Source organism: Rhincodon typus, chromosome 10, assembly GCF_021869965.1.
Source record: "Rhincodon typus isolate 14 chromosome 10, sRhiTyp1.1, whole genome shotgun sequence".
Lineage (NCBI taxonomy): Eukaryota > Metazoa > Chordata > Chondrichthyes > Orectolobiformes > Rhincodontidae > Rhincodon > Rhincodon typus.
The window spans coordinates 25,183,586-25,201,631 of record NC_063341.1 but is presented as its reverse complement, the minus strand read 5'-3'; the positions used below and the strand labels follow the sequence as shown (position 1 = coordinate 25,201,631).

Genomic DNA, 18,046 nt, shown 5'->3' with positions numbered 1-18,046 from the left:
GTACGTACAAAGTTTTGGTTGTTAAAAAAAAGCCAGTGGGAATTTTGTTTGAAAAATAATGAGAAATAATTTATAAAAGATTTTTATTGCTAAATTTCATTACAGTGATATGACCATTGAGGAAAACAGCTAAAATGTAGTGGCAATTAGGAATCCATGTCGGTGCATTCCACAATATTGAAAAACTTTGATGTATCATGTTTTAAATATACAGACCACAGGATCACTTCAATTTAACTAGTAGATGCATTAAATTTCTACTTACCATGTACGTTGAGGTCATATTTCTTATCAACCTGTCCTGCTACACTCTCAGCCACACACACATAGCGGCCAGTGTCAAAAATCTGTGCATTCTGAACCCGTAGTAGCTGTCCATCATTCAGGATGCTCACTCTTCTGCTATTCACGAGAGGACGGCCATCTTTCATCCATGTCAGTGCAGGACGAGGAATTCCTTGGGTCTTACACTCTAAGGTAATGTCATTCCCCTGAATAACAGCGACTTCATTCAGGCGACTTCCACTATTACTAATAGTTGGCCGGACTGTTAAGCAAATAAAAAATTCAACAACTAAATAAAATTTCACAGGGGAACAAAATTTTATCACTGTTTCAATGACATAATGCAAGTCAATTTTTCATTCTGAACATTTTGATTGCTAAAGAGTGAAAAGGACAACTATGTGATTCAAATTACAGTTCACTCCTGAATCCCTTGATTTGTGATTCTTTAATTGATTCACATAGAAAATATTTGTGATTCACGTGGCAAATTTACATTAGATATTTTTGCGAATTGTGATAAACATGGAGACAAAGAGAGTTCTTTACTGTACTGCAATTAGAACAGATTGCTTAAATTGTTTCTCACTTCAGAACAGCCAAACTCCAGATTTACCCTTCATTTTATTGAAAAGCTGCCAACTGTTATTTGGATGCTTGCACACTAATGAAGATCAAGTTGATAATATCTGAATGTTTCTCTTCTAAATAACTATAGAAACCATAAATAGCTCTTCTTTTCTCTCTACCTCACTCACTAACATCTGTTCTTCTAGTATAAATATTAAAAGGTTATCACACAATGATCACTAATTAGAGATGCAACTATCTTTATCCTTGTGCACTGAAGTCGATTCTAGTGCCTGTATTGTTGTCCTCGCAGACATCAGCTGATTTAGTGTTGACCAGGGGTTGAACCTCTGACTTTATAAGCTTAGTTTAGAATAACATTGGTTGATATCAATACCTACCTGGCTATTAAGGATCCTCCACAAATTAACGTAAAATTTTAGGTATTTGCTTTCTAATTGGGGCCAACTGGATATTGACCATGCTAACTCATTTCTTTTCAGTTCCCAAAAATACTAAGAGTACAAGAAAAAGATAGCACCTCCAGGGTAAAAATTGTACAAAGATGCTGCATAAGTGTATTCGAGAGGAACATATACTTGTCTGACAAAGGAAACTTTGACTTGCCCCATTTGGATTAAAAATCATAATAATAGTGCTGCACCATTTCTTTCCATGAATAGCACCAAATGAAGGATTTTGAAACCCTGTTGGGACTTGGAATACAGGCAGATGCTAGCCAGTGTGGCAGTTCCTTGGCTCCATCTGGCCCTGGGCCACTTTCCTGGAGGCAAGATTTGGGATGGTGTCAAAGCCAAGGTGCAGCAGGGCTATATATCCCCAAGAAGCAGGTAAAGGAATTATAGGTTCATTCAGGCCTGTTGCTGAAGCCAATGTGGGTTATCCAATTGTTCTATTAAAGATCCGATACACACAGACTATATTGTTATTGTTTTGGAGCTGGAGGAAAACAGCAGGTCAGGCAGCATCAGAGGCACAGGAAAATCGATGTTTCGGGTTGGAACCCTTCTTCAGAACAAGAAGGGTCCCAACCCGAAACATCGACTTTCCTGCGCCTCTGATGCTGCCTGACCTACTGTGTCCCTCCAGTTCCACACTGTGTTGACTCTGACTCCAGCATTTGCAGTTCATGGTATCTTCGATATTTTTATTGTTGGTTTGCTGTTTCACAATATCATGGAATCACAGAATCCCTACAGTGTGGAAACAGGCCAATCAGCCCAACAAGTCTACACCACTTCTCCGAACAGCATCCCACACAGACCCATTCCCCTACCCTTTCCCTATGTAACCCTGCATTTCCTGTGGCTAATCCACCTAAAGTACACACCCCTGGACACTACAGGCAATTTAGCATGGCTAATGCACCTAAACTTAACATCTTTGGATTGTGGGAGGAAATCGGAGCACCCAGTGGAAACCCATGCAGACACAGGGAGAATGTGCAAACAGTCTTCCGAGGGTGGAATCGAACCCAGGCGCTGTGAGGCAGCAGTGCTAACCGCTGAGCCACAATGGTGCCCCTAATATGTTTTAGTAAAGGTCAAGAATAATGATGAAATGTCCCCACGTATTAACCGGTATAGGGTTAGTAACAACGCAAAGGTAAGTTTACATTCACAAAAAAATCAGCTAAGGCCAAGTTTTGTGAATACCATAAACCTCCACAGTGTATTCTTTTATGCTATTTCCAGCGATATTAGATGCCACACAAGTGTAGGATGCACTGTCAGATGTTTTAGCATTTGAGATTTGGAGCTGTCGCCCTCCAGAGACAATACGGACTTGTCCAGTACGGTCATTCAGCAATGGAGAACCTAAAAAGTAATAAGTACAAAAGAGATTCCATAAAAAACATACAGCAAGTTTTTGTAGAAATGATGTCATAATACATAATGATTTTCTAACTCAATATTAGCAATCAAGCACTTCCCTGACAGTCACAGATTTACGAAGACAAATGTGAAGAATTTAGAGATCTGCAAAGTTCATTTGTACCTTCCTTATCCCTCACCCTTTGATGTATGTCTTCTTGATACAATGCATGACCTCACTCTGTTGTCATTCATAGGAAGAATTGAGAAACTGAGATCACGTAACTAATGAACATAGAAACACTAAAATCTAATAGAATATCCTTCCTTTATCTGACGTTGAAATTAGGCAGAACAGGAAGGATCAAAGATGTGAAATTAGATGCCAGTTATCAAAATTAAAGACTGCAAAGCTTAGTGTAGTAATAGTAGTTAACATCAAAACATTTCATAAATATTTAATTAATACCGTGTCAAGGAAACTCTATTAATAGTCAGAATTCTAACGATAGGAATACTGGGAAACCCAGTCTGGGGCTGCAGCAGAGAAGTGAAGGAAGTAATTCCTTAAACTTGGAAGAATGCTGGCCTACTCCTGAATTTAAATACAGGCAGATGCTCGCCAGTGTGGCAGTTTCTTGGCTCCATCTGGCCCTGGGCCACTTTCCTGGAGGCAAGATTTGGGATGGTGTCAAATCCAAGGTGCAGCAGGACTATATATCCACAAGAAGCAGGTAAAAGAATTAAAGGTTCATTCAGGCCTGTTGCATGCTGCATCCAAATGCCAAGTCTCAGCAAATAGGGGCACATACAAAGCCAAGACTTTACAGCCATCAATGAAGGAGTTTGGCTGCTGAACTCAAAAGAAGCTGTTTTCAAAGATCTAGTAATCTCTGTGGCAGGGATTTCCTTTTCCTAGACATTAATTTAAAGCTGGCATCAAGAGGATATCTTGACATGCAGCAGCAATGATGTCAGCAAGGTAAGTAAGCAATTAAATCAAACTTTTCACATTGTAGCAAAGCAGGAATCGAAAGACACACAAGGTTTGTCATTTTTAATTTTTCAGATAGCAAAATGCTTACATAACTACATTAAGTTAAAATCTATAGTAAATAAAGAGACTTTTAAAAAATCTAATTATTCAAATATGTGGACTTCTTACTTAGAGAATCAAAGAATTTTTATGGTGCGTACGGAGGCCATGTGGCCCAACTTATCTGCACCAGTTGTCGACAACAGCATTATGAATTAGTGTCACTCTTCCTTGTAAAAAAAATACATTGCTTCTATTCAAATAAACATCTAATGTCTCTTGAATGTCTCAAATGAACCAGCCTCCGCCATATTTCCAGACAGTGCATTCCAGTTAAGAAAATAGTTGATACCACTCAAATGTGAATTTGGCTTTTCAGGGCCAGGCAGGCTGGCTAACAATGATTATGCAGTTAGTGCATCACTAAAAATGCAGATACATCTCAATCACAGGTGTAATTATTTTGCACAGTATTTTTGAGTTTCACAGATAGCATTAAAGTGGGAGTTCTCACCAGTTTCCAATTGCAAGGAAGATCGCACGCTGTAGGATACTCTACTGAGCATCCAATGGATGAGTGAGAGTTCACAGACAGCAACTTCCAGTTTGCCACATTATTTTGCATATGTCTGAGCCAGACCAATGTGTGAATCTTTATCAGTGCATGTACTCAACTTGCTTTTATGGACCCATTCACACTAAACTGCTGACTACTCAACTTCTCTTCTTGAATGCCATGCTAGTTTACAGATATTTTAAATAAACCTGTTGTGGAGATGTTCTTGTATACCTCTGGAGCAGGTGGGACTTGAACATATTAGATTACAGTGGGAGAACACTTCAGTGGTCAAGGACATTCAGCCTGGGATCTTCAGGTAAGCATCCACCGAGGTGGACTTCGAGATTCACAATAATGCCAAATTGCTGAGCAGCAGCTGATAGCCAAGTTCCGTACCCATGAGGATGGTCTCAATCATGGTCTTGGGTTACATACAGATTCTAAACAAGACCACACACCTAAAATGCATTGTCTGACCTGAGATGTCACCTCTTGTATACATTGATAAAACTTTTAATCACCTCAGGACAATGACTTGAAAGGAATCTGGATTTTGCATTTCAACCATTAGTCTCCTTCCTAACTAATTAAAGGTTCAACAAGACGCAGCCAATTTTAGGGTTGTTACCTTTCTGGTTATAAATTGTGTCTTATACTCTCTCTCTCACACTACGCCTAAGGAAGGGGCAGACCTCTGAAAGCTTGCGTTTTGAAATGATCCTATATTTAAGGACAGGAGCAGAACATGTCCAGCAAATTATAGACCAGAGAGCTTAGTAATGATAATGAGAGAAAATAATGGAATCCTTACTAGAGGTGAGAAAAGCAGAACATTTAGAAATGAGGGATACAGTACTGAATAGTCTGCATGGATTTCAAAAGCAAAAACCTTGCTTTCACAACCTTGTTGAAATTTTTGAGGTGGTAGCAGAAAGGGTAGACAATGAAAATGTAATAGATGTAATTTAGCTAGATGTTCAAAAAGCCTTTGATAAGACAGACAAGAATAAAGCTAGAGAATGTGAAATCAAGGACAATTAGCATAAAAAAGTGGTAGTTGACTTCAAGACAAAGTGTGGAAATAGAGTGTAATTATTCAGAGTGACAGAACGTGGGAAGGGTTGTTCCACAAGAATCAGTGCTGGGACCACTGCTGTTCACAATTTGCATGAACAATTTGGACTTTGAAAACAAGAATCTCATTTCTAAATTTGTGAATGACACCAAATAAGGGGCAGTGGGGTTAGGCAATATGTAGAGGATTGCAACAAAATTGCAGGAGGACATTATTAATAACCTTACAAAATGGGCAAAACTTGGTGAATAGAATTCAACAGATAGTATGAGGTAGTATGTTGTGGCAGAAAGAATAGGGAGGTTACCACTTGGAAAGTACAATTCTAGGTGGGAGAGAGAAACAATGGGATCTTAGAGTACAAATACATCATTGCCAAATCATTAATAGTTATATCACAGGTTAGCAAGGCATTAAAAGCAAGCTAAGCATTAGGCATTGTGATTAAAGCAAGAGTATTTATTAGAAAAATATTTCTGGATTGATTATGATTTAGTTAATCAAATAAGTTATCTTGGTAGGTGAAATACAAAAAAGATAATAAAAGATAAACACATTAGTAACTATACACCCTGCACCAATTGCTAATAACTAACAATGTAATAACTCTTTCTACTTACTTACTGTTCACTATCCCCCATGCTTGCTGCCTACACCCACTTACTCCATCCCACTCACAGCTTTGCTCCACTTGCTGGCTCCCTTCTGCTCATTGCATCCCTCTTGCTTGCTACCTCCTGTCAACTTTCCATTTTCCCCTTCTAATCCTTCAAAAGTCAACTCTCTTGTTCATTTTCTCCCTTCTTTTCACCAATTCTCTAACTTATGGCCTTCTTCGCACTTGCCATTTTCATGTGTAGCTGCGAGGGGGAGAGTGGGAGAGTGGGATAGAGGGAGGGTAAGGTGGATGGGAAGGGGGAGGAATGTGGGAGGAAGGAGAGGGAAGGTGGGAGGGAGGGGTAAAGTGGGTCAGAAAGGGACAGTGAAGGGAGGAGAGATGGGGAAGAACACGGGGAAGGACAGGTGGGGGCTCAGAGGGAGGGAAGAGTATGAGGGAAGTGGAATGAGGAGGGAGAGGCAAATGTAGAAGCTGAGAGAGTTGGAGGGGGAGTGTTTGAGAGAGGGAAGTAGAGAATGAGAGGAGGAAAATGAGGGAGGGGAGGGAGAAGAGGAGAGTTGGGGGATGGGGGAGATTATACAGGGAGGAAAGAAGGGAGTGAGAGGGAAGGAAGACTGTGAGAGAAGGAGGTGAAAGAGTATTTGAGGGAAGCAGGGGGAGAGATTATGCATGGAGATAAGAGGAGGGAGAAGGAAGAGTGTAGGAACAGGACAGCCAATTTGTGTGTTAATCCTGACAATGACCTGTACACACACTCAAAAGCCCAACCACAAAGCAGGTTGGTGAAATAACTCCAGAGGTCAATATCCCATCACCAAGTCACCCTTTATTTATACGTGGAAAAGTCATTGACACTGAACCAGCTTCCTCAGAGCGTACAGAGCCTCTGACACTGCTGTTTATACCTGTCAGCCAGGGCTCCCTGATTGGGAGCTGTCAACTGGTCCAATCAGGGAACTCATATTCCATGAGGTCCACGTGGCTGACCTCATTACAATCGATAGAAAAACCAGGCTGAAGGGCCATCTTCTTCCTACTCCCACTTCCTTGTGAATTCCACTAATGCCAGCTCAGAATGTGTCACACCACTTTGCAAAAGCAAGGTCAGGATTTATTAAACCCAATTCCTTAGTTGGCCCCTGGTTTTTCCCCCTTAACTCACCGGTGATCAAGATTTCGGGCCTAGTCTCTCTCTTTTCTACCTTAACCGACAAAGCAAAATAATTAGTTAGCTATCCTGTATGGCACTTTTTAACGGCCAATTTTATTAATTATTCTCTTAAATTATTGACTCGTCAATTAAAACTGTTAAAAAGTGGAAGCTAATTCACTCCTTGCAACCTGGTCATAATATGAGCAAAACCTTCAATGTGTGAGAAACAGTAATTTAAAAGGGGAAAAAAAAATCAACATGATGCAACGTTTTAAACATAGTACAAGTATACAGGATCTTTTTTCTTCATTTCAAGGATCAGAAACATTATCAGATTCTTTGTATTAGCTGATGTCTCTGTTTTAATTAATAGTGTACTTTTTACTGTATATGTTAACTACTCACCATTTTTCTTCCACATTAGACTTGGTGGTGGAATACCACTGGATTCACAAATCAAGCTGATTAGACTTCCTTCTATGACTGTCAGTTTGGATAGTTCATTTAATCCTTGAATACTGGGTGGAACTAAATAATAAGATATAAGTTTGCTTACGTAACATTACAACTGCATATGAACAGATGTTCTGAGATGTAATTTTAAGCCACATTTTTTTGAGGAAATATAATACAAGTGGAGAAAAATAAATTAATTGTGAATAATTCCAGTCCTCTGTATGAATAATACACATTCATGACAACATAAAATAATAAAAAATGAAAGTCTGGAAAATTTAGGCAGACTTATGAAAACTCAGGAAAATTTTGCATCAGTTCTACTTCAACTTAGTTGAGTAGTTTAACGAAAATCTAGTTTCAAATTCCAATCTGAAGTTTAGGTCTTCTATAAAAAATAGATTCGACTGGCCCCAGCCCAGAGCAGTTGGAATATATTCAACAATTGTATTAGTCTAAACTGAAATGAACTACAATTTTCTGAAGGCATGTGGCCAACTTTTCTTCAATGACTCAAAGTTTAAGAACAATAACTTTGGATATGGATTTCCAAAAATAAGAGCAATGATGCTAAATTATGACAGGACTAATCTTTGTTTCCTTTTTTAAGTCTATCATTGCCTAGCTGACATTAAGCTTCGAAAAAGCAGCACTGGTCACTTACAAATCAAGTCTGACAGTTTAATCCAGTCATTAGTCATGTCATCCCAATGATGCCATTTATGTCTTACATCCTTAAATATCACTAGGTACAGAAACCAGGAAATTAAAAATGGGAAAGCACAGAAATGTGTGCTTGAAGAGGCTGTCAAGTTACATGTCCACATAGAATGTACATTTATTCTTAGGCTAGCATGGTAAATACAGACTCCAAGATAACTGATGCCAGAAAATGAAATGCTCCTTCACTTTTGTCACCGATATCAGGATCAAGCAATCCTGAGTAGGGTTTTGTCCAGCCAAATGCAAAAGTACAAGTCCTTTGTTACATCACATTGACAATGTGCTTCAAATCTAACCTCAGAGACGTAAGCCTATAATTCACAAGATAATTTTAATTCCCCACACTGATTATCCTTGTGGTTTATGAGTAATAACTCCAAGCTGTCAGAAAATGTGTTTTGGAACTATAGTTTTTAGAAATTGGATTTAAAGTTTTCTAACCCTTTTCATTTGGGAGTCTTAAATTAGAGTTTTATTCCATTAGGTTGGATCTTACTTCCTCATCATTGATAAAATTTTATATTCTAATATATGGGTCATTCAGCTCCTGACTGCCTCTTGCATACTTAACTAATCATCTCCTATGCAATAAAATGACCAACATTCTCTATGCAAATCACTGTATTATCCTTGGCATCAAGGCAACATTGGAATTGATTTTGTGCCAGGAATTGCAACAAAATGGACAACTTTTTTTCCCCAGAATATGCACCTGAACACAGAGACTTGAGGCTTACAGGTAACTAGACATTGAACTTCATTTTCATAAAGCCAGCAAGCTGCAGACACCTGTCAAGCATCCTGTGACGCAGCTGGCTAGTTCGGGGCCTTAACAAAATCAGCTGACTCGGAAGGTGATCCTGGTTACAGATAATTCCTGGAGTATGGATGGAGGCAAACGGGGGAGGGTCAGGTGAATGCAAGTGGGCAGGTGGATGAAGTAATACATTTCTGGTTCTATATTGTGTCACAATAGTGGTAAAATATGAACTACCAATATTCAACTTCCACCATCTGATTTTAGTACTGGAGACTATTCACACACTGAATATTTTTAAAAAAGGGAAAAAAAAAACACTGCCTTAGATATTTGTAATCAATCCATCTGTTCAGGCATGTTATGTGATCCCTGGCTTTCTGGCCCAGAGGCAGGGATGCTGCCATGGCACCAAAAGAGCCCTGAAGACACTGAATTAAGATGGCCACGGTGGTCAGCTGACTAGGTTAAGCTACGTTCATGATACCAAAATGAGATAAACAAAGACAATCTAAGCCAAAATTAGTATTTTATCAAAGGTACAGAAGCTCAGTCAGGTGTGAAGAAACCTTTATCTACTATTTTTGATTTATATCTTTCTGGAAATTTCACATATTTGGGTGAAAGTTGCCTTCAGGACAGAGGAAGGAAATGGATGCATAACAGTACAACTTGGAAATCTTGCTCTCTCTCCTCATCATTATGAAAGGCAGCAGCACTGATAAAACAAATTGGAGATATCCATTCACCAAGAACTCAGGGATTCTATAAATTTCACTCAGCTGAGGATACGAGGCATCAACTCAACAGCTGTTTCTCATATTCACTATAGCAACTCAAGGGCTTTTTTCATTCTTCCTTGGTACATCCTTGGTTTAAGGTTTAACCCCCTTTTAAACTTTACAGCACTGTCTACTGGATGTTTTTCTCAGGTTTACTAATGAGTAAAAGTTCTTTTTTTCACTCGGGTAAACCTTGTAATTGGCTCCTTAATTTTGACTGGGACTACATTTTAATTGAAATGTGATATGCATGCTAAAGAAATAAAATATTTGTTGCAACCAACCAAAGGGGTTAAAGAAGAGCAGTGATTCACACTCCTCCTTGCCTGACGATTACAATTGAGGTAAGAATGAAAATTCAGCAAATCTGTGTCTGATAGATGAATAGAGACCCATGCAAATGTCCCAATTAACTGGGAAAGACTATGCCAAATAATCAATCTGTAATAGATTATCAGCTTTCCTCATAGAATTGACTTCTTTTGGATACTAGAATCTTCTCAGCTTGAGGCTTTATACACAGCTTTCAATATCTCCATCTTAATTTAATCCTTCTCTTGGGCCAAGCCCCTCCCTCCTATCTCTAAACCACTTTCACATACAGTAGTTCTTTGAACAACCAAGCATTCTGTGGGCAAGAGCCTCTTCTTGCAAACAAACTTCTGAAATGGACTCCACTCTTGTTCATTGTAAGCCATTGCATTTGCTGGCAAGGATTATCAGAAGCCTATTGTTGCAGGTACACCAAACCACAAGATTGTGCTTTATGACCGCAACCTTTAACTGGGGGGAGAAAGAACTAGTCTGCAGATAGAGGAAGGAAATTTCTGCAATTACAGAGATATTATACAGAAGTTAAGCAAAATTTAAAAAATACAATTTAAAAGTTATCTCACTAACATTTACTTGCAAGTTATAGAAAATGATATTTAGAAGGAGTTATGAAAATCTCTTTTCCATGTTTATGCAACAAAGCCAACATACCCCAAACATTTAAGTTGTAATTCTTCTCTGTTTTACCAGCCACATTTGTGGCTTCACATGTATAACGACCAGCATCCAGGACTTGAGCAGCCTCAATCTATGAATTCAGAAAAATAAGTTAGGTTGCTGGTAGATTATGTACAATGTACAGAATCTGTTAGTTTTTTAAAAAATGTTGACATTTCTATTCAATGCTACAATACCTAATTGCTTCTCTGCCATGACAGGTTTTCTCACCTGCTGTAAACGATGGTGCAGGCATTCTCTTTCTAAGTCAGTTAGGTGGGTAGGCCAAGCTCAGTCCAGGGGTTCTGTTCACGGAAGGTCAAGTGGGTGTGGGGTTTATCTGAAGACAGTGCTGTGGTAGGGACACTGGAGAAATCAACTGTTTGGGATTGGAGGAAGCATGCTAAGATGTAGAGGGGATAATAATTGTGCAGCAGGGAACAACTCAACATATAAGGTTGGGAGAAGATTGCGCATGAGAGGACAATGAATAGTACAGGTAGGGGAAACATGAATGATCACTACTATCCTGACTTCAATGAGAGTGAAGTGTATAACTAACTATGTTTAGCATGCCTAAGCTGTAGCCCTGTGCACAAGGGGTAACTTTGGGACAGCAGTTAAATAAAAGTTGGCTGAGAATATGGAGAAGTTCAAAGTTGATGGGTATGACAGGGAGGACAAGAGAGAAAGGAACATGAAAATTTGGGGGACACCTTGATTGACAGGCTGGGTCTGTGGCTCATTCCTTGAAGCATGACCTGTGTTACCTTCCATTCTCGTCAAAAGCACATGTGCACAATTTAAATGAAAAACGGCTGTCACCACACCCAAACTGGGAAGAGTAATTTTTCAATCTCCAAAGAAGTAGGCTCTAATTCTGAGTGATGTGAGGTCCTTCAAGAGGCAAAAGCATTAAACACACTTTCACAGAGTTCAGTATAAAAACATCTGTAACATCTAATTCTGGATATGAACTGGTCATAATCTTAAGTCTTCCCCAGACTCAGGGAAAGTACCAGAAGACTGGAAAATGCAAATAAATGGCCCGTCCAAGAAAACCCAGCAATTATAGATCAGGGTCAGTTTAACATCAACAGTAGGGAAGGTCCTAGAGACAGTTAATCGAGATGTAATTAGTAGTGGCATGGAAAAAGGTGGATTGATTAAGAACAGTCAGCATGAATTTCTACAAGGAAAATGGTGTTTAACTTGCTGGAATTTTTTTTTGAAGAGTTAATGGAAAGGCTTGATAGGAGAAAAGCTGTTGAAGTATGGACTTTCAGAAAGTGTTTGATATAGTGCCACACAATAGACTTGTGGGGAAAATTAGAGGTCATGAAATAAAAGGGTTAATTGTTGGCTGAGTGAAAAGAAACAGAGTAACAGTCGATGGATAGTTTTTGGATGGGGGAAGATCTGTAGTGGAGTTCTGCAGAGGTAGTACTGGGATCCTTGCTTTTCCTGATATATATTAATGACATAGATCTTGGTTTGCAGGGGACCAGTTAAAAGTTTGCAGATGACACAAAACTTGGAAGAACTGTAAAGTGTGAGAAGGACAGTGTTGAACTCCAAAAGGACAAATAGTCAAGCTGGTGGAGTGGGCAGATAAGTTTTAGAGTTTCAATGCAGGGAAGTAAGAGGTGATGCATTTTGGTCAGAACAACACTGAAAGTCAATACAAAGTGGTAGGTACAATTCTAAAGGGACTGGAGCAGAAGGACCTTACTCTATACATGCATAGATCTCTAAGGTTTTGGAGTAGATCTGTAGCATGGTAATGAAATATCTGCAAAACAACAAACCAGCTCGGTGAGCTAGCCAACCTCAACATGCATAGATTATTGAAGATGGCAAGACAGCTGGAGAGAGTAATAAGTAAAGTATACAGTATCCTCAGCTTTATTAATAGGGACAATAGAATGAGATGATGTTGGACTTGTACAAGACTCTCATTAGACTTCAATTGGAGCATTGTGTACAGTTTTGTGTGGCACATTAAAAGAAGAATAGAATGCATTATAGCGAGTACAGAAAAAGAGGAATTCTCTCATGAGCAGGCTGCATAGAGCAGATAGAAAGAAACTGTTTCTGTTTGTAAAAGGCACAAGAATGAGAGGTCATGGAATTAAAAAGTGATGATGTGCAAAAGAATCACAGTTGATTTGAAAAAAAAATTTTCATTCAGCAAGTATACATTGCCTAAAAGTGTGGCTGGGACAGGTTCAATTGAGGAATTCAACAGCACTGGAGATTATTTTGATAAAAATAACATACGAGCACACGTGGTTAAAGCAGAAAATTGGCATTAGGTTATCACGCTTATTTGAAGAGCCAGTCCAGGCATGAAGGGCTGACTTGCTCCCTTCCCCACTGGGATTCAGTGATTCAATTAACTAATTAGTTCACAACACTTGTCTTCCTTGATACCTTTAACTCCTAGATATTTAGCATCCTATTAACAGCACCAGATACTTACACAAGATAGCTTGCGACTTATGTCTCTGCACCTAACAAAATTCTTAGGTATTAATCAAGTTAACAGAATACCGCCAAAACGAATGATATCAGGAAATACTCCTGAGTAATATTCACAATCACAGAATTGTTACAGTGCAGATATGCACTTTTCCCCATTTCTATTTTGTATGCCTCGATTAAACCTGTTCCCATCAAATCTCCATGCAGTGCATTCCATACCTTAACTACCCAATGTTTGAAAACATTTTTTCTCAAATTGTTCTTGCTTCATTTGCTTTCTTGCTCTCTTTTTTTGTTTCACAAGGGAGAACAGTTTCTCTCTACCTCCTCTGTCCAGCCTGCTTATGATTTTGAAAACCGCTATCAAATCTCCTCTGCACCTTCTCTCAAAGGAGAACAGTCCCAAATTATTCAAGTTAACCTCACAACTGAAGTTTCTCATTCCTGGAATCATTCTTGTAAATTGGCTTTACACTCTCCAATGAATCACATGCTTCCCATAACGTGGCACCTACAACTGAACACAATATTAGCCCATAGACTTCTGTCAGATTAATATTAAGGCTGATGGTGCTTGCTGTTACTTATGCTCAAGTGTTGCAATAACTTCTGGTGTGAGCAATTTCAGGGTTGAACACAGATATCTAAAGTTGGTGGATCCGAGACAACAAGGTGCAGGGCTGGATGAACACAGCAGGCCAAGCAGCATCATAGGAGCAGAGAGGCTGACGTTTCGGGCCTAGACCCTTCATCAGAAAAGGGGGAGGGGAAGGGGGTTTTGAAATAAATAGGGAGAGAGTGGGAGGCGGATAGAAGAGAGGAAACAAACAGGTCGAAGAGGCGGGGATGGAGCCAGTAAAGGTGAGTGTAGGTAGGTAGGTAGGTAGGTAGGGGAGGGGAGGGATAGGTCAGTCCAGGGAGGACGGACAGGTCAAGGGGGCAGGATGAGGTTGGTCGGTAGGAGATGGAGGTGCGGCTTGAGGTGGGAGGAGGGGCTAGGTGGGAGGAAGAACAGGTTAGGGAGGCAGGGACGAGCTGGACTGGTTTCGGATGCGGTAGGGGGAGGGGAGATTTTGAAACTTGTGAAATCCACATTGATACCATTGGGTTGAGTTGTTACTGCCTCCGAGAAGGTCGCTCTTACAGACTGGCATAGCGAGCAGGGTGTCCCGCTTGATACAACTGTCATGGAATTGCTATGAGGGTGAGTACGTTGTATTTTACGACCTGTAGGCAGAACGAGCCCGTGTCAATTGTCTCTAAGATGTGACACCCAGTTTTAAAACAACCGAATGAACTAGAGCACGAAGGCGGTGTGAGAAGCAAATTGGATGGGACGCTGGCGGACTAGCACTAGAGCAAGCTCAAATAAGAAGTAGAATGTGCTGACGGACTAGCAGCAGAGTAACCCTAATAAAAACCTCTGATGGACAGGCAGGTCGGGTATTATTTAAAGAGAAAAAAGAAAGTGAGTAATATATTTTGTGTGATGGACTCCATGGATAGATTAATTAAGGAATTCCGACTGTAGGGATGAACGGTGAGTGCTGCCTGAGAATTATTCGGGTTTGATAAAGCATAAGTCTTTTCATTAAAAGCATTTAACGTTGACATCGTTCACACTTAAATTTGTTGAATAGGATCTCAGACCTCGGTTACTCGAAACAAGTAACAAAGCTCTCAAACATCCAGACTGAGTCCAAATTAGGAGCCCAGCTGGGCCACATGACGGCCAGATAAAGTGGGCGTAGAGACCACCAGCTGGAGCAAGAAAGAGATTGAGAAGCCGAGAAATTTTAATACTCAACCAAGTTAAGGGTGCAGGTTAAACAATGGCTGCTTCAGATCCTAAACCCCTTAAATTGGGGACCAGAAGGCTCCATTTTATAGACAACATATGAAGCAAAAAAAAAACTTATTAACAAAATGACGAAAAATGGTTGGGACGGACGTCAATATGCCGCCAAGTAAAAGGCTTGGTGGCGGGAACAGGAAAATGACAAGGACCAAGCTCAGAAGGAACTGAAGTATATAACTTGTATGTAGATGGAGCGTGGAAGAAAGCAGAACCATGCACTGTATGGGCAGTAGATGGCTAAGGCCGGATAATAGCAGGAGAAAGGATAGATGGGGTGCATTCGGCACACGTAGCCGAGTTGACAGCCCTCACTAAGGCACTAGTGCTAGCGAAAGGGAAAAGAATAAACATTTATATGAATGGTAGATACACATTAGGGGTAGTGCATGATTACATGACAATATGGACGCGATGGGGATTTGTGACCTCGGCAGGCACAACACCGCATTCAGGCCCTATAGAGGCCACTAAATTCCCTAAGCAGGCAGCAGTAATAAAAATAAAAGCTCCAAGGAGAGGGGTTAGAACCCCCTCCAGGGAATAAGGGGCTTAAGTCCCCTTTGATGGGTTAGAGGCCACAGGAAATAGGGTCCTTAGTTGAGAGGCTTCTCTTCTGCAAGAGGAGAACGGGTCCCTCTTTGGTGAAGTGAAGATTAAGTTACTTCTGAGAAGGAAGTAACAGCCGGTTTGACTTTGTAAAGGAGGATGGAGTCCCCTCAGTAAAGCAGGGACTGGTAGGGTTTATAGTTCTGGAACAAAAATGGGCAATTCTTGGTTTAAACCACTTGTTCGAATTGGGGAATAACGTCTCTAGTGAAATTCTTTTTTAGGGCGGCTCAGTGGTTAGCATGGTGCCACCTCACAGCGCCAGGAACCCCGGTTCAATTCCACCCTTGGGCGACTGTTTGTGTGGAGTTTGCACACTCTCCCTGTGTCTGCGTGCGTTTCCTCTGGGCGCTCTGGTTTCCTCCAGCAGTCCAAAAATGTGCAGGCTAAGTGGATTGGCCATGCTAAATTGCCCATAGTGCTCAGGGAAGTATAGATTAGGGGGATGGGTCTGGGTGGGATGTTCTGTGAGTCAGTGTGGACTTGTTGGGTCAAAAGGCCTTTTTCCACACTGCAGGGATTCAATGATCTGATCATTAAAAGGAACTTAATTGGCATATATGGGCCTGATTTGATTAAATTTGTTGAGTGAGTAAAATGGACAAAGAACTGAAAAGCTGTTTCCACTTAATGGCATTTAATTGTGATTGCATAAAACAATTGACAAATTTTGAAAAAGAAAAAAATGAGTGAGGGAGAGAGAGATCAGCTTTTGGTGCTGTGTTCATTGAACTAAGTGTTAACTCTGGTCTGGTTTGAATGCATTCGTGTTAGTTGGTGGTTGAATGTTGTCTTGTGTAACTTTTATGTTTGTGTTTTCATTCCCTGGAGCTTGAGATCTGGGAATGTTTTGAATTTCCTTTGTATTTTGGGAATCCATGGTGATTTGGATGTGTGTCTGTGTCAGTATGGAGCATGTATGGTTAATGTAATATCCTTTTAAGGAACTATCAGTGATAGTTTCAAACAAAAATCTGTGATAAAATGTTGATTTTTAAGAATTGGATTGTAAAGCTTGGTAAAAATGTGTCTCTTGGAATGGAAAATTATCACATTTGGAATTTCATTTTCTAACCAGAGAGAACTTTCAAATATTGTTTTAACACATATGTGAATCTTTAATTCCAGATCATAAGATTTGCTCATGGTAAGTGTACTTTGATGTGAGAGAATCTAAGTAATAAGAAACTTGGAATTTTGGAAATTCTGATATGTTCTAAAATCTGAGAAAACTGAAATCAAAGAGCTTAAAAAAAAATACAATCTAACAAAGAAGATAGGCTTTTCCTCCATTAAATACAACACTTTTTTTTTTCTGTACAGGAGGAAGAGTGACAGTCGACGTAATTATGTCCAGGAGTTTTCACCCGACCCCTTAAACCACTTGAAGAGGAATGGATGGATACTTTTTGTCTTTCAGATAAGCATACAAATTTCTGAATATGCCTGCAGACGCAGTGATGGATAAGGCAGTCTCAACCTATCAAGCCATTTGTTAACAACATTTGAAGAACTTCTGTGAAAGCATTCAGGAATTTAAATATATAAGAATTGTCAGTGACTTTGGGGCTGTAAACAGAATTTTGAATTTGAATGCATTCATGTAAAGACATATCAAATATCTAGAATGAACTATAAAAAAGGAAAAAAAAAAATGGGTCATCCTGTAACAAATTAGGCCCTTATAGAAGCCTCAACTCTATCTGTAGAGGCAGTAATAAAAATTAAAGCACTTCATATAACCATTCATTATCAGAAATGCACCAAACGAGAAAACAAGCACTCCTGTACTGCTAGAAAGCAGTACCCAGATTCAAGTAGGACAATGACTGAAACCATCCATACCTAAACCAACCCCCCCGATAGCCCCACTTGTGATTGAAAATATAACCTATACACTGGGTAATGGCCTATCCCTCTTCTATCCACCTCCCACTCTCTCCCTATTTATTTCAAAACCCCCTTCCCCTCCCCCTTTTCTGATGAAGGGTCTAGGCCCGAAACGTCAGCCTCTCTGCTCCTATGATGCTGCTTGGCCTGCTGTGTTCATCCAGCCCTGCACCTTGCTGTCTCGGATTCACCAGCAGCTGCAGTTCCTACTATCTCTGATTCAATTTTAACCCCACTGCGAAGCCTCTTCTAAGGATGCCTATCCTAAAGTTGGTGGGATGGGCAGGGGGAGGACTCCTTTGTTACAGTGATAGTGTCCTGGACTCTGAACCAGGAGGCAGCCTGAGTTCAAATCCCACTTACTCCAG

The 18,046-nt window shown here is 40.0% G+C and overlaps 1 protein-coding gene and 1 long non-coding RNA gene across 2 annotated transcripts in view; one reads left to right on the top strand and one right to left on the bottom strand.

Annotated features, from left to right (window-relative positions):
* Window positions 1-18,046, bottom strand: part of hmcn1 (hemicentin 1) — a 578,667-nt gene that overhangs the window by 203,598 nt on the left and 357,023 nt on the right. Inside the window, exons 41-44 of the mRNA XM_048602072.1 lie at window positions 10,835-10,931; window positions 7,538-7,660; window positions 2,532-2,693; window positions 266-547 (exon numbers count right to left, since the gene is read on the bottom strand). Coding sequence (XP_048458029.1) covers window positions 266-547; window positions 2,532-2,693; window positions 7,538-7,660; window positions 10,835-10,931 — 664 coding nt within the window. The remainder of the gene's footprint in view (window positions 1-265; window positions 548-2,531; window positions 2,694-7,537; window positions 7,661-10,834; window positions 10,932-18,046) is intronic.
* On the top strand, window positions 16,488-17,525 carry LOC125484250. The gene is made up of 2 exons (XR_007263092.1): window positions 16,488-16,935; window positions 17,112-17,525. It is a non-coding gene; the product is annotated as an uncharacterized LOC125484250 (long non-coding RNA).